General features: G+C 36.3%; 1 protein-coding gene across 3 annotated transcripts in view; it reads left to right on the top strand.

The window, feature by feature from the left end:
* The window catches only part of DMD (dystrophin), a 2,119,021-nt gene that overhangs the window by 1,347,635 nt on the left and 748,378 nt on the right, over positions 1 to 23,008 (top strand). For all 3 annotated transcript variants that reach the window (XM_045089435.1, XM_045089434.1, XM_045089436.1), the window contains exon 48: positions 19,020 to 19,184. In XM_045089435.1, the coding sequence (XP_044945370.1) occupies positions 19,020 to 19,184 (165 nt within the window). The remainder of the gene's footprint in view (positions 1 to 19,019; positions 19,185 to 23,008) is intronic.

Here is a 23,008-nt window from a genome sequence, read left to right as displayed (position 1 = left end):
AAGAAAAGAAAAAGAGGAAAGAAATAGTAGTGAGAGGATAGGGTTGGTGAAGCAGAAAAAGGGGAAATCCCAGAAAAAGTACTTCCAGCTCTTGGAGAATCCTCCGAGGCAGAGTAAATTGAGAGATGTTGATAATGTGCAAAGGAACTATCCATCACATTCCATCCATGTTAGAGGTGATGCCAGCAACCAAGTGTCTATTCCAGGTGAGATATTTGCAAAGCAGCATGGGCTCTGGCCATGCTTTTATTGGGGTGTGGCTTCTTAATAGCTTCACATACCCCTTTTACTCAAATCCCTCTGAAGTCTGCTTTGTTGCAACTCTATTTAAACGTGTTTATCCCTATAGCATAAGGTTCATACTCCCCATGATGGTGCACAAAACCTTTCAGACCTAGCATGTCTGCCACTATTTTATTCTACATTCCCATCATGACTAGGGTTGCAAGAATTGGTGAATCAAAATACAGAAAGCCCAGATTGTTTTTAGTACAAGTTTGTCCCAAATCCTGCCCCAAAATAGGACTAAAAATTACTCATTATTTATCTAAAATTCAAATTTAAGTGGGCATCCTGTTTTTTACCTGGCAACCCAAGTCATAAGTAACTCTTCACTATTTCCCACACATTGTGAAGCTAGAGCCAGTATCACACTCACCTTTTTGATTCCCCCCGTGGGCTGCCCAGATTGTTTTTTGCTAGTTAAGCCAATTACACACAACTCCATTAAGGTCTCATCTCTGAATCTGCCTTGCCCCGCTGCCACTTGACTCCGTTCTTCCTCCACAAGACATGGGCCCTCAAGACTCCATGCATTCAGAGGGCTTTGTGTTGGTCTTCATTAAGGTACTTATCACATGGTAATCTAATTATGTGGATAAATGTCTTTCTTTTTTTCCCGAATAAGTACTCATTGAAGGAACAAAAAATTTACCTAGCACAGTGTCTGGCATATAAAAGGCCCTAAATCATTTTTGTTTTAACCATTAAGTAATTCAATGGTGATTTTTAATGATTGGAAACAGTTTCACAACTTTAAAGAAAATTCCATGGTTCACCTGTGACAAATATATGAATTAATACACTCTGGAATCCTGAGTAATTTACATAAAAGTGATGATAAATAACGTGACTTCAACTTTATAGTTCTAATTGCAGCTTCAGTTGATATGGTCATTAGAAAGCGTCACTGTATCTTTGGTTTTAAGAGTCTCATCACGTTGGAAAAATAAAAACGTTTGTCCAGCAGAGTGGCTCTAAGGGGCAGGTGTGTGTGTGTGTGTGTATGTGTCTGTATCAGAAGGGTTTCCACCTCAGTGTATAGCCTCTGGGGAATGAATCAGGACTAGAGAAGTTAGGAACATGTTCTGTATTTGCCGTTCAAAAGAATGTGTTTTCTTTTTTTTTTTTTTTCCTTTAAGTTTAACACTATCCTGATGCCCTCAAACTTCTGTTGTCTTCTGCATCTTGGGATTTGAGATACTCTAGATTTATCTCACTTGCCACTGCAAGTGGCGGCTTCCAGGCTCTGAGAGCAACTGTGTCTCAGCTCTCTCTTGGAAACCAGAGCTTGTCGTGTTGCCACATCGTCAGGAATGTAGCTGCTGGAGCTTTACTGGAGCTCAGAGACATACCTCCTGCACCAGCAAAGCTGGAAGAATTGTTAGCCATTTGGTGTTGCTTGTTGTACTACATTCCTGGCAGAAATCCTGGCTCTGGAGGAAAGTTGTTTCCTGTAAATAAATGACTGAAACACCATGGCAGTTGATTGTGTTAAGCCTGTATCCAAAATTGCTTTGTTAGGCTCTATTATATTGCTCATTATCTTGCTGTGAGGAGAATTAAGCTTACATCTGCTTAGGGTGACAAGGTATCCTGTTGTTACGGGATTTTCCACATTTCAGGCCTATGTCAAAGGCTCCTAATAAACCCTCAGAGAACATCTTTTATGCTCCCAGGCATTCAGGTGTCAGGCCAATACACAGTCTTTGTCTCCTTTCAACTCAGGGACACACTCAGGGCTGTGTACGTTGCTCTCTTCTCTGCCAGAGATGAAATTTATTCATAGAACATTCAAGCTAGAGAAGGCACCTCGGAGTTAGTCTCATCCAGTCTTTGCATTTCTCACCTGAGTAAATGACGCGTCAGAGATACAGACCAAATGGCCCCAGATGATGCAAATAGAGGCAGAGGTGGTATTAGAACCTGGGTCCCTTGACTTCCAGTCCTCCATTATCATCCCTTAACCCAATGCCAGATTGATTCACATTTTCTGTCTCTGGTTCCCCTTTCCCAGCCACAGACCTCTCTTCCTTCCCCTGGGTTGTTCTGCTCAGCCCTCATGCAGAGGAAACCACCACCAGGCTGCCTCATCTGAGACCCGGGAGGACCCCGGTCTGTATTTCTCTCCTCCCTGCTTTTCCTTTTCTCTTATGTGACAATAACCTATTCTGTGTGTAGCAGTGCCTTTGCTCAGTGCTCACCCCTCCTGACAGGACATAGGTGAAAAACAGAGTTATGTGTACAGCCTGGAGGCCAAAATGGTCAGACAGAGCAGTGATGTGCAGATGAAGCTACACAGCCCTGGTTTCTAGGTACCACATGGTTGGGAGATAATCCCAGGGGCATTAGCAGGCACACTCAGTGAAACATGGGAGCCAACAAGTAAAAAAATGGAATTAATACACAGGAGGTTGCTTCATCCCTGTGAGTGTAGAAAGCATATTGGGGACAGCTGGACCCATCCGAGTCAAGCTCACCATTGTTCCTTCATACTGCTTGCTTAAAATATTTATTCAGCATTTATTTAGTGGAAGCAAAAAGAACTTGATTTTCTATTCATAAAAAAAAAACCTTCACCTCTTACTTTTTCTTAAAATGAGCAACTTACATACTAAAGGTCATGCGACTTTCATTATACACATGGATTTTCTTTCATTTAGTGGGTTTTTTTTTTTTGCCATTTCTAGATACATAGCACTATTCTATACCAGTGCTGTCAAATGGAATATATAACACAAGCCATGTATATAATTTTAAATGTTCTGGTAGCTATGCTAACATGTAAAAATAAACAGGTGAAAGTAATTTTAATAATATATTTTCTTTAACTCAGTGTATCTAAAATGATATCATTTTGACATTTTAATCCATATAAAAATATTAAAATGTTTTGTACAAAGTCTTTGATATTCACTTTGTATTTTACATGTATTCTCATTCTCTGTTGCAAATAGCCACCTTCCTGAGGCTCAGTAGCCCCATGCAGCTAGTGGCAAGCATGTTGCCCAAAGCAGTTCAGGGCTCATCAAGGCTAACAGTAACTTACAAGATATAATAACAATTTTTTTTTAATTTGTTCTTCTGGCTTTTATGTTGGTTCATCATTTTCATTTTTTAGATTCTTTGTTCCAGTTTCTTTTGCTTTTTCTGAATCATATAAGTTCTGGGAAACTAAATGGAAAGATGTTAGAGTTAAATGATAATATAGATAATTCAGTCTTGCTAGACCGTTGTCGCTTGTGATATTGAGGTCCCAGTTTCAGCTGGCTAACCTTGCAAGCTTTAGCTGGTCCCAGGGGGGAATGGCCCTGCCAAATCTGGTATTTGCAAATACTAGCCACAGAAACTTCCTCAACAACAGTTCAGGAGGGTGATAAGATTTTTGTTTTTTTTTTTTTAATTTCCTGTGAAGGTTGCTGTCCTCATATATTTTCTTTTTTTTTTTAAGATTTTTTTTTATTTATTTTATTTGACAGACAGAGATTACAAGTAGGCAGAGAGGCAGGCAGAGAGAGAGAGAGAGAGAGGAGGAAACAGGCTCCCTGCTGAGCAGAGAGCCCGATGTGGGACTCGATCCCAGGACCCCGAGATCATGACCTGAGCCGAAGGCAGCGGCTTAACCCACTGAGCCACCCAGGCGCCCATGTCCTCATATATTTTCAAAGTTACCCGAGGAGTTTGCCCAGGAGGCAGGAGTTCATGGATGCTGAGTTTAAAAGTTTTTCTCTTGCATTGAACCCTGGGCACCTCCCTCAGCCACCCACCCCTTAAAGCAGCTCTGGGAGACAGGCAGGGAAAAGACTCAGAAGGAAAGGAGACTTGAGTCAGCAACGACATGGTCCTCCAGAGCAGGGTCGGCAAACCCTGTGAAGGCACAGATGTGCATTACGTTAGGCTTTGCAGGCCATAAGGTTTTGCCTGTGACTGCTCTGGGCTGCCTTGCTAGTATAAGGCCAGAGGTAATATATAAAGAATGAGTGCAGAAGGGTTCCAGTATGGCTTTATACATGGACACGGATTTGAATTTCGCATGATTTCCATGTGTCATGTGCTTTTGAACTGTTATTTAAAAATGTAAAAAAAAAAAAAAAAGTCATTCTTAGCTCTCAGACCCTATAAAAACAAGTGGCAGCTGGATTTGATTCATGAGCCAGACTTTGCTGCCCCCTGGCCTAGACTTGTTCAAATGGGCTGATAGCAACAATACTGGCAGAAAAATAAGTAGTTTGGGCCTTGCGTTCTGCTCAGATTTTTTTGTTTTTTTGTTTTTCGTTTTCTCCAAAGAAATCCAATTTGTCTTCTTTTTCAAATTTCTGTCTGTGCTCCTCATCTCTTCTGGCTAGCTGGAAGAGAGCTACACACCCTTGGGTTTTATTCCCTTTCTTCATTATGTCTGCAGAGCTAGTAAGGCTTCATCTTAACATACACTAAAGACACATCCTCTCTTTTTGTGTTCAAAACAAACACCCCCCAAACATCCCTGTTTCCAGGAATAACTATTTTGTATCATATTAGTTTCTTATTTATCAGTAAGATTAAGACTCCTGGGGACTTCGATTTTCTTCATAGGCATATTTCATTTTATGGATAATGCAATATGCATTTACTTCATGGTATGAAGAAGAATAATGCCTCCATTAACAAACAGAGACTATTGCACAGAGAATATATAGATGTGAGTTATGCAGATTATGCCATTTGTTACAAAAATATTTTTTAATCTTGATATTTTTAAACACAATAAAATGATTCATTCAGAGGAAGGGAAAGAAATAGAAGTCTTTTTTCAATGTGGTGATTTTCTTTCTTTTAGAGGTGAGTGTTAAAAAAACAACAAACTTTCTACCAGAAACTGTTGAGATTAAAAGCAGCAATTCATTGTCATGTCCTCAAAACTGTCACATTTGTTTATGTACTTGAGCATTCCTGGATTTTTTTCTAAAATATTTTGTTCTACTTTAAAAAGAAATCACAAGGATTGTTAAGGCTTTTAGGTACATCAGTCCTCAAGCAAGCACTGTAGTATGGCTTCTAGCACTGTCCAAGATAACCCTTTGCAGTGATGGATATGTTCTCTGCCTGTGCTGACCAAGAAATTGTGACTTTTGAGATTGGAAAGGTAACGACTACAACTGCGGACACGATTTTTAAAAATTGTATTTAATTTTAAGTAATTTAAGTTTAAAGTTATGTTTAAGTTGTTATATTGTTTCTTTTTTTGTTATATTGTTTCTAATGGAATTTCTAAAATTGAGGATATGTGATCATGCAGTGTGTTTTTCACCATTTTTCTCTAGTAATTATATTCTGAAATGTCATGATTTGTATGTTAACACAGGAGAACACTCTGGTTTTTAAAGCTTCTGTTATTAAAATAGCTAATCTGGGGGCAGCTGGGTGGCTTAGTTGTTAAGCATCTGATTCTTGATTTTGACTCACATCCTGATCCGCAAGTGGTAAGATCCAGTTCCACATTGGGCTCTGTGCTGGGTGTAGAGCTTGCTTAGTATTCTCTCACTCCTTCTCTCTCTGCCCCTACCCAACCCCCCTCTTTCTCTTTCTCTTTCTCTCCCTATAAAATAAAATAAAATAAAATTATAAATAAAATAGATACTTTTTCCTGACAGCTCAAGGATGATCTTAATAAATATCAAGCTATTATAATTTGTTATGACTCTTGGGTAGATTTACACAGATCCTGGCTTTTCGTTGATCAAACAAAACACACACACATACACACACAAAATAAAAAACCAGTGTTTCCTAACCATCCAGAGCACCTTTATGTGCATCAGCCAGACTGCCACTCTGGTCCCTTCAGCAAATAAGAGCAAAGACTGCTGACAAGAGAGTGTGAGAATAAAGTAGTTCTTTCCTTGTTCTGGAATGAGTATGAGATGGGAGTGAAGGAGCGAGAAAAATGTGGGGTTAATTTTTACCAACACATTTTGTGGTATATGTTGTATAAATTATGTGTTAACTTCTTTGTATGTTTTAATATCCTCAGTTTTAACAGTATGTGATCAAAATCACATTATGTAGTATAGAGTATGTGAGTAGGTAGATAATCAGGTGGATGTAAATCCCTATCAAATCCATTTTAGAAGATAAATGATAGCTATTGAAGTTTGGGCAAATCAATTTCACCAATTCACTTTACTTGTCTAATGCCTCTGGGAGCCATTACAGAGCTTGTTACCTAATGTTAGGGTAGGGTAAGTTTAAATCAAGGTGAACAGTCAAAAAATATTTTTTTCCAAGAACTATTATGTGTATTATTAAGGATTATTTTGCTACAGAGTTATTTGCTTATTTGTAAACTGAGAAATTAATGAAGGAAAATACTGCTCATGAACACCAAGGTTTATTTAAAAGCCAATATGTGTTTAGTGTGGTAATAAGGGCCCAGTTCTCCAAGGATGGCAAACCTATTTATTGTACATCAAATTTTACTGACTTTGAAATCTCCCTAGGAATGTTCATTTACTTCATCATGTATTATATGTTTCAGATCTTTAGCAACAATAACAAAATCCAAGTGTGTTAATGAAGTGGTTATGCAATGAAACTAATACACACCATGTTCTGGCACATGAGATTATACTCTTACATTCAGGTAGAACTGAAAACAATATAGAAAATACAGATCTTGAAACACTGTACTTAATAACCACATGGTTTTTTGTTTGTTTGTTTGTTTAATTTGACAGACAGAGATCACAAGTAGGCAGAGAGGCAGGCAGAGAGAGAGGAGGGAGCAGGCTAAGCCACCCAGGTGCCCCAATAACCACATGTTTTAAAAGAAAATCCAGGGGCACCAGGGTGGCTCAGTGGGTTAAAGCCTCTGCCTTCAGCTCAGGTCGTGATCCCAGAGTCCTGGGATGAGCCCCACATCAGCTCTTTGCTCAGCGGGGAGCCTGCTTCCTCCTATCTCTCTCTCTCTCTCTGCCTGCCTCTCCCCCTACTTGAGATCTCTATCAAATAAATAAATAAAATCTTAAAAAAAAAAAAAGAAAAGAAAATCCACTTACGTTTCAAGGGAAATCCCAAGAGCTATGCCATTGGAGGGTGATTGTCCTGAAAATAAATTATAATTGGTCAGTTCAAAATTATACATGGATTTATAATTTTTAAATGCCTGATGGCATATAACCATAATGTATTATTCACTTTAATATTCATTATTATTTTATTAAATTTCCAGAGGGAGAGAAAATAAATGACCTCCTAGTGAGAAATACTTTACCATGAGACCAGTTGTAAAAAATAATTGAAGATTGTGGCAGAAAATATATCATTCCTAAGTTCTGGCTCCCCAGTAGTTTTAATTTATTGAGGTAGAAAAATATGCAAGATGAAATGAGGTCCCCAAATGTTTCATAACAGATGCATTTTATCCAGAAGATGATAATGGTCTGCTTGAATTATTCAATTAGTATTACTAAATTTTAGAAGGTTTTTAAGAATTATTCTGGTTGGTGGCAAGGCAGTATTTGTTTAAGATGCATTCAGAGTGCACTGTTATTTAGTTGTCATTCAAGGTATGGTGGGGTTGTTGACAGTGAAGGTTTATACTTAGCCATACAATGAGCAACTTGAATCAATTAAAAAACAGTACATTTGTGTGGATAATATATAGGGCAGTGGTTGGAAGAAAAATAGTTACTAAGTGACTATTCATTGAATCAATTGCACAGGCAATGTTTCTGTCAGTGCTGTAATTAATACATATCTCATCTCTTCTCCAACTCCAGAATCTATGACATCAACATAACTGACAACAATAACAACAGAAATATGTCAAGAAATGAGTCTTCTACCTGTGTTTCTTAGTCTTCTTGACTGACTAGATTTTACCCTTTCATACTCAGGTGTACTCAGATCATATTTCACCAGCCTAGCTGCCAGGCAAGACCTGTTCTTGCTGCTCTAGCGATCCTGGGCATTCATACACTGTCTAAAGCAGGAAGCAGAAGTATAAATGCAACATATATGAGAATATAAGCCCTCTGAAAAGAGTGCTGCCTTTAATCCTCAGCTTTACTGTCTGTTTTCTTTGTTCTATTAGAAAATGATTGGTGTGTGTGATTGTTCATTTAACAAGGGCTATACCACCTAGGAGAAAGTGTATACAAAGATGAAGCATTCAATCATAGTTATATCTGTAAAATGTGTGTGGTGTGCTAGTAGTTCTGGGTGTGTGTGCTTTCAAGCTTTCAGGGAAACATAAGGGAAGAAGATACAAGTAGAAGGAGACTAGTAAAATAAGGAAAAAAGCAGTACCTGACAGGGCCTGATGAAGTAGCACAGATAATACATGCTACAGAGTTTATTAGAAAGAATAATTATTTCCATCCAGGGGGATTAGGCAATCTTCTCTGAGAAGATGGCACTTTCATTACCCAAAACATGAAGAATGAAAAAGGTTTTATATCTGTCAATTAGGAAAAGAGATATTTTACTGAGGAAAAAGAAGACATTTTAATGGTAGAGTAGACAATGACAGAGGAAAAGAAGGCAGTCAGGGGGCATGCTCAGAATAGTGAGATTACCATTTTACCAAAATGGAGTTTTGTTATTAGAAAGATGTGAATAGTAAGGTCAGATGAGGTCAGATTGTTGAGGGGCATTTTTTTTTTTTTCCAAAAGCAGGCCTAAGAATTGGGAGACAATTGGGAATCAGTCATACGATGTAAGCATGAGAATAAAATGAGGGGCAATTTTGGAAGTTGAATTTAGTAGTTGCAAGGACAATAAGACTTCATCATCCCACATACTTTCAAAGTTGGGAAGAAATTGTGTAAGATCCAATAAGTAACTGAGGAAATTTATTCCAAGAACTGCTGTGAAAGAAAGTAGACTTTTTTTTGTGTTCTTTTCAGTATGTTTTCTCAAAGTCCTGTGGCTAAAAGGAATGGAAGGCAAATTAGTACAGTGGATAAGTGCACATATTTCTGAGCTTGACTTCTTGGGTTCAGAGGCTAGCTGGGTTATCACTTACTGTCTGTGTAAACTTGGGCAAATCACTTAGCTTCCCTTTGTCAATTTTCACCCGTAAAATAAAGATAATAATAGTACTTACATCATAGTGTTGTTACAATTAGATGTTGCTATGTGTTAAAAAACAAAACAAAACAAAAAAACAGACTACTCCTTGGAGCATTGCAAGGACTACAACAAACCATCTATTTCTACAAGACAAGTATGTATGTATACCTAGATTTAAGACAGCCATTTTCTGATTTAAAGTAGTTCGTGTTCATTGCAGACAAATTTATAATGCAAGTGAGAGGGCCACCTTAGTGGCTCAGTTGGTTAAATGTCTGCCTTTGGCTCGGGTCATGATCTCAGAGTTCTGGGATCAAGACCCACCTTGGGCTCCCTGCTCAGTGGAGAGCCTGTTTCTCCTCTCCCCTTCGCCATGCTTGTGTTCTCTCTCCCTCTCTCTCTTTCTGTCAAATAAATAAATAAAATCTTTAAAATAAAAAAATACAACTGAGAAAATATGACCTATTACCCAGAAATTAAAACTTCTAATTAAAACCATGTATGTTTTCCCTATTATTAAATATACATGTATGTCACTTATTATACATCCACAGAGTATTTAACTGGATGGAAGTTCCCTGACTTTTAACTCATACCTTATTGGTGAGTGTGGAAGCAATTTCAGATGTTTCCCATCTGTAAGTGAGGCTGTGGCAAATATTCTTGTGATTTAACGTGTGTACGCATCATTGTTGCCTTATGATAAAACATGAAAAGTTGAATTTCTGGTCTAAGTGTGAGAATATGCTTATATTTGAATATATATTGCAAAACTCTACCTAATCCACTCCTAGCCCTAACCTTCCCAGAGGAATAGTCCACCTTACTCTCTAGCATTTTTTGAGAAGGCCTGAATGCCTGCACTATTGCTATTACATGACATCGCTATACTGTAATACAAGAAGTTTAAGAAAAAAAAAATCTTTGCCAAATCAATAGGTACAACCTTACCACCTCACTGTTTGACTTTGATTTCTGTGGTTTCTAGTGAAGTTAAACAGTCCTAATAGACTTGGAGGTCAGTTATAGTTCTTTCATAAATTATCCGTTTGCAGTCCTCGTTCATTTTTTTTTTTTTTCTGTTGAGTATTTGTCTTTTTCCTATTGATCTGAGAGTGGTTTTGTCTTGAGTGTCTGTCAAGGCATTTAAGGCAAATTGCCTTCAGTTTTTATTTTTCTTTTGTTTGTTTGATTTTTTAATGTAAGGAAGCTTTAGATTGTTATGAATATAAAGCAGTTACTTTATGGTTTTAAGATGAAAATTACAACTTTTACATCAAAGTTGTAAGAATATTTACCCATTTTTTCATTATTTGTATGGCTTTATTTTTTACATCAAAATTTCATTCACCTGGTATTTAGTTTGAAATTGTATGAGATAGAAATTTTTAAATTGAGCTAAAATTCAATCAAGTATCATCTATACTTTTAAGTATGAAAGGTTCAGAATTTAGCATTTGTCATTAAATTCTTTGGAAATAATGCTAATTTATCATGAAAATTGCTAGGTATTTAAATTTACAATTCTCTCTTACCATATTTATTTATTATAACAACTTATTTTGTCTATGTCTCTATTTTATTTTTCATTTAAATTTGAGTTAGTTACTGTATAGTGTAGTCTTGCTTTCAGGAATAGAATTTAGTGATTTATCACTTAGATGCAACCTCCAGTGCTCATCCCAGCAAAAGCCCTCCTTAATGCCAATCACCCATTTAGTGTATCCCCCCTCCCACCTCCCCTCCAGCAGCCCTTAGTTTGTCCTCCATAGTTAAGAGTGTTCTATGGTTTGCTTTCCTCTCTTTTTTATTTTGTTTTATTTTATTTTATTTTATTTTATTTTATTTTATTTTCCCTTTCTTCCCCTATGTTCATCTGTTTTGTTTCTTAAATTCCACATATGAGTGAAATCATATATTTATCTTTTACTGACTGACTTATTTCACTTAGCATACCCTCTACCTCCATTTACATCATTGCAAGTAACGCGATTTCATTCATTTTGATGACTGAGTAATATTCCATTATATATATCACCTCTTCTTTATCCATTCATCAGCCATGCATGCTTTGGCTATTGTTGATAATGCTGCTATCAACACTGGGGTACATGTGTACCTTTGAATCAACATTTTTGTATCATTTGGATAAATACCCAGTAGTGCAATTGCTGGGTCATAGCATAGCTCTATTTTTCACTTTTTGAGGAACCTCCATACTGTTTTCCAGAGTAGCTGCACCAGTTTGTATTCCAACCTACAGTATAGGAGGGTTCCCCTTTCTCAACACCCTCGCCAACAATTGTTGTTTCCTGAGTTGTTAATTTTAGCCATTCTGACTGGTATGAGGTAGTATCTCATTGTGATTTTGATTTGTATTTCCCTGATGACTAATGATGTTGAGCGTCTTGTCATGTGTCTGTTGGCCATTTGGTTGTCTTCTTTGGAGAAATGCCTATTCACATCTTCTGCCCATTTCTTAACTGAATTATTTTTTTCTTGGGTTCTGAGTTTGTTAAGTTCTTTATAGATTTTGAATACTAACCCTTTTTCTGATATGTCGTTTACAAATATTCTCTCTCATCCCATCAGTTGTCTTTTAGTTTTATTGATTATTTCCTTCTCTGTGCAAAAGTTTTTATCATGATGGTGTTTCAGTAGTTCATTTTTGCTTTTGTTTCCCTTGCCTCCATAATGTGTCTAGTAAGAAATTGCTGCAGCTGAGTTTGAAGAGGTTGCTGACTATTTTCTCCTCTAGGATTTTGATCGTTTCCTGTATAACATTTATGTCTTTCATCCATTTTGAATTTATTTTTGTATATGGTATAAGAAAGTGGTCCAGTTTAATTCTTCTGCATATCACTGTCCAGGTTTCCCAAGGCCATTTATTGAAGAGACTGTCTTTTTTTACACTGGATATACTTTTTGACTTTGTCAGAGATTGGCTGACCATACAGTTGCAGGTCCATTTCTGGGTTCTTTATTCTGTTCCATTGATCTATGTGTCTAATTTTGTGCCTACCTATGTCTCTATTTTAAAACGGATGACAAATCTACCAAATGTAGAAGATACTACAATTGCATGAAGATCATTTAATCATAGGTTTGGGTTACTCATCCAAAAATTTATTCAGAAAGCATCCTAATTTACCTTGTAATCCCTATATAATAGTCTTGAATTAACAAATGTTAAATAATACTTTTTTGTGTTTTTGTTATGTTTATATACATGCATTTCACTTATATTGGTTATATTAAAGTTTACTTTTAAATGCATATATCTCATTAATAGTAATAAGCAATACAGATATAGATTATTCTGATAAATATTAAAAGCTTTTGAAAAGTATGAATTTCAATACTCCATTTTTCAAATAATACATTAGATTTTGAAAGATTACAGAAAGTGTGTTTTGGCAGGTAGGAGAAAAGGAAAATTAAAATTTGGAGTTAGGAAAACACAGATGTTTAATGCTATATTTTTGTGACTCACTAGTAACTTTAGGAATATTATTTATAGTTGTGAGCCTTAATTTCCTCATTTGTCAGTTGTAGGAAAAATAAATATATTTCATAGAATTATGGATGAGATTAAAGGAGCTAATATAAATAAAAGCTGTCATATCATACCTAAAGCATATTGAAAATCTAAGTCAAAATGGTAATTTTATTGTAGCAGATATTTTAGAGGGATAGCCAGCCACCCAAGCAGTATTACCCATTTCTTTATTTTTATTTAACATTTAAAACATAAAAAAATGTTTGTAGTAGTCTGTGTAGTAAACTTATAAAATGCAAAAATATATCAACAATTACATAAAAATGATCTTTAATTGGTAACACCTCCAAAAAATTATGGTTAATAGTTTTATGTATTTCCAATCATTTAAAGATACAGATAAAAAGACAGATGATAGATACTGATATGCCAAATATATACAGAAAATCAAAGACCTAATTTATGTGTCTTATGTAGCTTTTACCAATTAACATATCCTGAATATTTTCAAAATAGAATGTTTTTCATAGTGTGTACTTTAAAGGATGCAAAATCCAATTACTTGGATGTAATTTTTCCCATTTGAGGGATTTTCTTTCAGTTTTTCACTAGTATAAATGACAGAATTGGATATTCTCATCACATGTCTCTGTGTATATCTCTGATAGTCTCCTAGGAAAATTCACAGAAGTAAGATTTTGCAGTCGAATGGAATGAGTAATTTTTTTTTCTCCTTTCAAGTTTTTATTTAAATTCTGGTTAGCTAACATACAGTGTAATATTAATTTCAGGTGTAGAATTTCATGATATATCACTTACATACAATGCCAGACACCCACTACCCATTTAGCCCATCCCCCCCACCCACCTCCTGTCCAGTAACCCTCAGTTTGTTCTCTAGAGTTAAGTGCATCTTTTCTGGTTTGCTCCTCTTCCTTTTTCCCTATGTTCATCTGTTTTGTTTCTTAGATTCCACATATGAATGAAATCATATTTGTCTTTCTCTGACTCATTTCACTTAGCATAATATACTCTAGCTTCACCCACATCATTGCAAATGATAAAATTTCATTCTATTTTTCTGGCTGAGTAATGTTCCATTGTATGTATATATCACATCTTTATCCATCACTTGATGAACATTTGGACTCTTTCCATAATTTGGCTATTGTTGGTAATTGTGCTATAAACCTCGGCGAGCATGTATCCCTTCAAATCAGTATTTTCATATCCTTTGGGTAAATACCTAGTAGTGTGGAGAAAGGGGAACCCTCTTACACTGTTGGTGGGAATTCAAACTTGTATAGTCACTCAGGATAATAGTATGGAGTTTCCTCAAAAAGTTAAAAATAGAACTACCCTAGGATCCAACAGTTGCACTAGCACTTGAAATTGATGGATTTTTTTTTTTAAGTTAGCGTACCATGCTACTAACACCCAGATCAGTAATTACAACATTACCCTAGGAGCTTCCATCATGCTCCTGCCCAGTCATTTACCCTCTCCCAACCAGCCCCTCACCAAGGACCAGCTTGCTTCTGACTTCAAACACTTGTAGGGTATATGTATTTCTAGATCATCTACTCCCTACTTAACTGAAGTGGCACCATTGTCAAAATTAAGTAAGTACATATAGTCTGTTCTCACAGCAGGACCACACAGAATTAAATATATTAAATAATGATATCTGGTCATAAACATTCTTAAACTTGGTTGTTCTTCAAGATTGCATTAGATATTCTTGGCCTTTGGTATTTGCATATATATCTTAAAATTGGTGTGTCACTGTCTATTTAAAACTAGCTGTTGTAATTTTAATAGAACTTGCACTGAATTTTTAGATTATTTGAGGAGAGTTGATATCTTTACAATATAGAATCTTCCAGTTGGTTTCTCCCAATAGAGGAACAAGGTATACTCCTTTATTTTTTTTACTCTTTCCTTACTCTCTCAGACATATTGGTAGTTTTTAGGGTAGACATCTTGCTCTTTTGTATGAATTATCAAATTACTCCCTACAAATGTAAGAATTTATCTTCCAGCAAACATTATAAGAGTGCTTATTTTCTAGAACTTTGATTAAGTACCTTTGACAAAAACCAATACAATAGGCAAATGATAGATTATTATTGCTGTTTTAATTTGCATTTCACCGATTACTTAATTGTTGGACTTTTGTTTATTGGCTCTTTGCATTTTTTGTCAAATTCCTGTTTATATTCTTTATCAAGTTTTCCAATAGATTCTATATCTCATTTCATTTATTGAAAAATCTTTTTAATATGAAATATTATAACCTATATGATAGATGCTGCAAGTAGTCCCAGCTGTCATTTGTTTTTAGTTCTGCTGATTGGCCTTAATTTTGAATGAGCAGTACAAATATTATACTTAGTAGTTTATTCACATTATTTTCTGTTTCTAAAAGGCTTCCTCACACCAACATTTTATTCTAGTTGTTATTAATTTTTTTATACTTAACACTTTAATTTTTCTAGAATATTTTTGGTATAAGATATGAAGTAAGAGTTTGATATCTGTTTATTTCTAAAACAGACACCTCTGTTTATCTTATTATTAAAATTTCTACACATTTGAAATTAAAATTCAGAAATTGAAAAAAGGGAAGCTAATCTTGTGTGAAATTAGGGCAAGAATTGGTTAGATACTAAGTTGACACATGAGGGAACTGAACGTGTTTAATTTTTTTGCTTTTACCACAGGGAATATGTCATATGAAGAGCATGGTTCCATAATACCTAAAAATTTTTTTGGGAAAAGGATGCATTTTACTATTAAACGGTGTCCATATTTTGATAAGAATATGAAGTAGTAAGTGTAATAGTAAATAATTTTAAGACACATAAAAACTGACACAAGACCTACTCGTATTATATATCATAAAGTAATTATGTTATCTTTCTTCATGAACTATGTAGAAGCCATCAGTTTCTGAAGATACTTTTTTTTTTAAGATTTTATTTATTTATTTGACAGACAGAGATCACAAGTAGGCAGAGAGGCAGGCAGAGAGAGAGAGGAGGAAGCAGGCTCCCCACAGAGCAGAGAGCCCGACGTGGGGCTCGATCCCAGGACTCTGGGATCATGACCTGAGCCGAAGGCAGAGGCTTTAACCCACTGAGCCACCCAGGCGCCCCTCTGAAGATCCTTTTGAAGGTGTGGGGAATCAAAAAACTAGAGGTCAGAAGGTTTCAAATGATACCCTACCATTAGCTAAGTGATACTGTCTTAGAAAAATAATCACGATTTTGGACTGTTGGCTTTAGATGTGTTACATCCTACTAATAAAGATTTGTTATTAAAATATATATTCTCAACCATTACTTTTGGTAGGAAGAAAAGTTGGTAGTTTTCCTTTCTACATTAATTTATTTCTCTGTAAAGGTAATACATTTTATTTTGCAAAAACTTAAAACTGTAGTGAAAATCTTCTGCCCCATCCATCATCTGCCATAACATCACCATTGATTTTACTTGCATAAATACATCTACAAGATAAATTCCTAAGAGCAAAATTCTGGGTATAAGGTTACATGCATTTTGTAGATGCATGTAACCTTCCACAATGGGTACACCCGTTTGTCTATCCCACTGGCCATATATAATCATTTATTCTCCATAACCCTGGCAGCCTAGTGTGTTCAGACTTGGATTTTTGTTGGATCAAATTTTCAGAACTCTCATTACAACAAAGTTTAGCTTCTTTATGTTTGTTTAAAATCAATTTATGTTTTCGTTTTTGTGGATTGTCCTTTTTTTAAATTTATTTTTTATTTATTTTCAGCATAATAGTATTCATTATTTTTGCACCACACCCAGTGCTCCATGCAATCTGTGCCCTCTATAATACCCACCACCTGGTACCCCGACCTCCCACCCCCCACCCCTTCAAAACCCTCAGATTGTTTTTTCAGAGTCCATAGTCTCTCATGGTTCACCTCCCCTTCCAATTTCCCCCAACTCCCTTCTCCTCTCTAATTCCCCATGTCCTCCATGCTATTTGTTATGCTCCACAAATAAGTGAAACCATATGATAATTAACTCTCTCTGCTTGACTTATTTCACTCAGCATAATCTCTTCCAGTCCCGTCCATGTTGCTACAAAAGTTGGGTATTCGTCCTTTCTGATGGAGGCATAATACTCCATAGTGTATATGGACCACATCTTCCTTATCCATTCATCCGTTGAAGGGCATCTTGGTTCTTTCCATAGTTTGGCGACTGTGACCATTGCTGCTATAAACATTGGGGTACAGATGGCCCTTCTTTTCACGACATCTGTATCTTTGGGGTAAATACCCAGTAGTGCAATTGCACAGGGTCATAGGGAAGCTCTATTATTTTTTTTAAAGATTTTTTATTTATTTATTTGACAGACAGAGATCACAAGTAGGCAGAGAGGCAGGCGGGTGGTGGGGGGAGCAGGCTCCCTGCTGAGCAGAGAGCCCGATGTGGGGCTCGATCCCAGAACCCTGGGATCATGACCCAAGCCGAAGGCAGAGGCTTTAACCCACGGAGCCACCCAGGCACCCCAGGAAACGGACTTTTAACTGTAGAAAACAAATTGATGGTTACCAGAGGGGAGGTAAACAGGGAATGGGTGAAACAGGTGATGGGGTTTGAGGCAAGCATTTGTGATGAGCACTGCGTGTGATAGGGAAGTGTAGAATCACTATATTGAACACCTGAAATTAATATAACATGGTGTGTTAACTGTACTGGAATTAAAATTTTAAAATGTTATCTATTATAACATGATCTTTTATAGTGGATGTATGTTGTAGCATTGTGTTTGTGCTATAATGTAATGTTATATTATTAGAATAGTATTAATCATATCATAAAGACTTGCCATTACAGGTTCACATTCTTTTTTTTTTTTTTTAAGATTTTTATCTATTTATTTAATAGACAGAGAGAGATCACAAGTAGGCAGAAGGCAGGCAGAGAGGGGGAAGCAGGCTCCCCGCTGAGCAGAGAGCCCAATGTGGGGCTCGATCCCAGGACCCTGAGATCATGACCTGAGCTGTAGACAGAGGCTTAAACCACTGAGCTACCCAGGCCCCCCGCAGGTTCACATTCTTTACTACCATGTACCTGTTTTGGTCCTTGACAATAGGAAAAAAATGTCTTCAATCTTGCTTATCCTATCTCCCTACTTACACTTGAGCTTAAGCAATAATCATGCAGTGACTTTATTGTCATTTACTATCATGCAGGTTATTGCTCTCAGTTATTTACAATGAATTACCTTATTTAATCCTTATAGTGACCCTGTGAAGCAGATACTGTCATTATCTGCATTCTGTAGAGAAGGCACTGGGAATTAAAGAAAACTTTGCTGAAGTGCTGGGAAAAAACTAGAATTAAGATTAAAACTAAGCAGCCTAACTCTAGACTTCACAATGTTGAACACAGTATCTTACTCCTTCCCAAGGTATTTTATGTTTCTCAACCCCAATGTCATCATCCATTTAAAAAATGGGGAAAAGAATAGTATCTGTATCATAGGATTGTTGGTTGGGTTAAAGAAGGCTGTAAATGTGAAACTTACTAACGGTATTTGTCATATTGTAAGCCCTTAATAGAAATAGCCTATGATCATACTGGTATATTCTACTCTAATCCAAATGTCTTTTTTTTTTCCTTTTTATTCCAGTGATCTTGTTTTCTTTTACTTGTTTATACTTAGACCCACAAACTATAGCCTACCTCCCCATTTTATTTTGTGCATAAAAAAATTCCCTTGCATCGTTTTCCTTAAAATACAAGAAAGTTAGAAGGAAGTATAAAGACAGAATATCTGGCATCTAATATGCAATACCATTATGTTTAGTAAATGAGTGATTCAGTGGAGAATGTATTTGTTTACTTTATTGGTTGGAGTTGGGTATGCATTTGTGTGAGTGTGTGTTTTGAATTCCAAAAAAAAAAAAAAAGTCGTATTGTCTTTAAAGCGTAGTATTTGGGGGAAGACTATTAATAAATCATTTGTAGTACATTAATTAAATCCTAACATTTAACCCATGAGAGTAATCCATATCGTCCTGTAAAACACCAAATTCAGTGAATTTCTATAACATTTTAAAGCAAATGATTTTAGAATATATTTATATTTTGCTTTTTTATTTAAACCATGGGAATCTTCACCTCTTTTTTTTCCCTTCAGGTTTCTAGAGATTTGCCTGAGAAACAAAGAGAAATTGAGGCACACATAAAAGACCTTGGACAGATAGATGAGCAGTTAAATCACCTGCTTCTGTGGCTGTCTCCTATTCGGAATCAGTTGGAAATTTACAATCAACCAAATCAAACAGGACCATTTGACATTAAGGTATGGACTCTTTGCTTTAAATATTATTTTCTAAAAAATGGCAGTCACTCAACTAAGTTTCTCATGCATTAACATAATCACCATTGTTGTTATAATGTTAATAATAATAATAGTAAATTGACTAGCATTTATTGTTTTCTCTTACAGCACTTACTAGCAATAATGTATTCATTAAACTCTTTTTTAAAAATATTTATTTATTTATTTATTTATTTGACAAAGAGAGAGAGAGAGAGATCACAAGTAGGCAGAGAGGCAGGCAGAGAGAGAGAGAGGAAGGGAAGCAGGCTCCCTGCTGAGCAGAGAGCCCGAAGTGGGACTCGATCCCAGGATCCTGAGATCATGACCTGAGCCGAAGGCAGTGGCTTAACCCACTGAGCCACCCAGGTGCCCCCTATTCATTAAACACTTATAACTGGAATGCCTTCAACATCTTTGCTACTATGACCCGTTTGCCATCCCTACTTTAATTGCACTCAATATATGTTTGTAGACTCCTTATCTAAAAATAAAGTTGTTTAGGACATTAGGTGCCTACCAAATACAGTATAGGCTCTTTAGTAAATATTAGAAAACCCTCTCAGGCTGTCTGCAGTTTACCTTTGTATCCTTTTTTTCTGCCAGCAACCTCCCTTTATATTCTAGCCACAACAAATTATGTTATGTTTAAATGTATGTGGTTTCATGTCATGTTTGTGTCTTTGATCTCTCTTCCTTAAATTACTTCTTCCTCCTTTGTTGGCATGATGAACTTTTCTATATCCTTCAAAACTCAATTCAGTGTCTTTACTTCTTTAAAAGTTTTTTTGATACCCCAAGTAGAATAGAAAGCCCTCTTAGATTTCTTATAAACCTCTGTGTCCATTTTCTGTTAACCTTTGTACACTGACTTACACATAAATTTTGCAGACCTGAGTACATCATGACACTCTTCTTCGGATACAGAGGGCTTCTTCTTACTTACCTGCCTCATTCCCCTCCTTTCTGAACACCCCATCTTAGGGCCCAGTGTCTGATGGATACCTGTATTTTTTAATCAAAGTATAAAGGTGGTAATGAGACACCCAGAGTGGTAATGAGGTGCCACAGGTAAACCTACTGCTCTAGACCAACATGCCAGTTGGACCCCACCATCTCCTCCTTTTAGTGTCCCTGTGGACATTGACTGTCCCTATCTTCTCTCTCTTCCCAGGAGCATATTCCAAAGACTTATCCCAACTTGATTCCCTGCTTTGCATCTCCTATGGGCCAACAACATTAAACAGCTAATCACATAAAGCAATAAAATTGAAATCTCAACATCTTGATTAATGTAAGCATGGGCAATTTCAGACTAAATAAGTAACATCTTAAGTAAAGTTTTACTTTTAGTTTACTGACCCTGATTTTTCATTTTGCTTGCTTTCCAAGGTTAACACAGCCTCGTGCCTTTTATCTCCATGTAGGTGCTGTTTTGCTGGGAGATAAGGCAAGGATAAAATAAAGTGTGAGGTTATTCTAGAGAATGTGTAGTCACAGGAACAAGACTGGTTGAGTGCAAAGCCATGTCATCATTCAGGGAAGCCACCAGTCCTGGAAAGCCTTCACTGTTTTTACCTTGCTAGCACAGTGCCCTCAGTGGTACTTGGGGTATAGTCTCCAGTGCAACTGCATCTCCTTGATGCTCATTTTTCAGTGGTCAGTCATCTCAACAAAGACATAGTTATTCACTCCAACAAACAGTAACCTCAGCCATATTCTCTTGGTTCTAGCATAATCTTAAGTATTTCTTGATTTAGTATTATAAAGAGGAAGGCAATAATCTCTTTGTTCCAAGTCAGAAGGAGCTTTCTGTAACTCACAGGCAAAAGCACATTCCTTTACTTTTAAATATAATCTTTAGTTAAAATGAGCTGCTTCATTCAAGTAATAAAAAATATATTCAATATTAGCTATCTCTGTACATGGAATATATTTAATAGGAAGGATAACAAAATCCTTTGATGCGAAGGGATGTTATTGACTGAACCCAAGTGACTTTAGTCCCAGTCTCAACCTCCCCACCCACACATAATTGTTCCCAAATATGGAAAACTTGTGTTGGCCATTTGTTTGCCCATAGCCCATACATCCATGCCAAATAAGTCCCTGCAGTTTAGAGTGAAAGCGCCTCTCAGCTGTGTTAATCACTTTCCTTTATCAAAGCTACAAGTCCACACTCTCACTGCTGTGTGTACTTTTGGAGAGTCATGATATTTGCCTCCTGCAGCTTGGTCTAAATCACTAAGGGGAGAAGCAGCTGCTTTTTCCCTGGCAGTAAAATTCCTTGGCTTCAGTCCTCTGCGCATATTCTGAGTTTCTCATATCTGGAGTATAGATTTCAAAAATATTCCCTTAGCCTTTTCCTTCTTCCCTGTGGCTATATCCAAGGCAATAAAGATCATAAAATCATATATATGGTGACTTGAGACATTCTCCCTATAATTCTCAGACCCCTAGCTTGTAATCAGGAAATAGCAACCTGTGTGATTAATACTAACTTAACAATTTCTTTATCCCTCTTTGTCTAGCTTCTATCTAAATTCACTGCCTAATAAATGATTTATTAAGATTGCTCAGAGTTCTTTTACTATAAGATATGTGATTTTAGTCTGTACAGCCTGGTATAGCTCTCTATTTAAAGAGATTAAACTTCTTCTTTTTTCAGTCAAAGAGAGATGGAAAAATGGACTTTAAACTACTGAAAACCAAAAATAGTTTTTAAATACTTTTGTGGACATGACCATTTTTTAACACCGAGAAAGAAACTCCTTTCTAAAATCTTAGGAATGAGTGAGTGCAAAGAAAGTAGATGCACAAGGAGCCTCCAATTCCTAAATGTAAAAAAAATTGTCTTTGCCTGTCCATGGGCGCCATGGCTACCTCTGAAGCAAAAGAGCCTAAGGCCTTGACATCCAGGTCATTTGTTTTCTCTAGTCAAACTCAGAGCACCTGTTAGAAAAATATGTAATACCCTCTGTGAGCCTCAGTTTTGCCTGCTTGGCACTTCATGCTTATTGATGAAATGCAGCTAGCTGTGTAATGAAACCCAAATAAAAAAAGCCTTAAGGGCTCTGTTCTAATACATTGTTTATGCTGGAGTGAAAATTGACTGCACATTGCTTGGCTTGTGCAATTTACTCCCAAAATATTCCTATTCAGGAAATCCTGCAAATAGCAATACTCATCTTGAAAAATCACCTCACCGAACCCTTAGCAAACTGAGAAACATAATCAATGAGATTGTGATGTAGAAGGTGAAAATTAGGCATCATCACAGACCTTTCCCTTCAGTCAGCCCACTAGAAGGCATGCCTTTGAATTTAGATTTTCAAAGATACTCTCAATTTAGACATAAAATATGTTGATTTCAGATTTTAGAAATGATAATTGAATGCAAAGAACAAGGGACCAGTTAGAATATGTTTTTAATCTTTAATGAATGCTGTCAATAATGAGCTGTAGGTATACTATTTATCTGACATAAAACCGCCTAACTACTGCTTTCAAAACTTTGTGTGAAAATATGAGGGGAGGCGGGACACGTAATGTTATGTTAAGTCTTACTGACTGAAATACCTTCATATTGAAGACGGGAAAGTTTTCTTTTTCCCTTCAAGAATGACTTTGCTTCTGTGATCTATAAATAACATGACATACTGTTCTGTTGGCTCTTCCCTTCCATGTAAGAAAATTAATTGCCCATAATCACGAGTCCACAAAGAAAACTTTGTGGACACAATTAGAGTAACTGAATGATAAAGTATTCGAGCATCCAGACCCTTCTGCATGTGTGTTCATGTTGC

Source organism: Mustela putorius, unplaced genomic scaffold (genome assembly GCF_011764305.1).
Source record: "Mustela putorius furo isolate JIRA1106 unplaced genomic scaffold, ASM1176430v1.1 tig00003836_pilon_pilon_pilon, whole genome shotgun sequence".
Taxonomy (NCBI): domain Eukaryota; kingdom Metazoa; phylum Chordata; class Mammalia; order Carnivora; family Mustelidae; genus Mustela; species Mustela putorius.
Note: the sequence above shows the minus strand (reverse complement) of the source record. Positions and strands in the feature narration are given on the sequence as shown.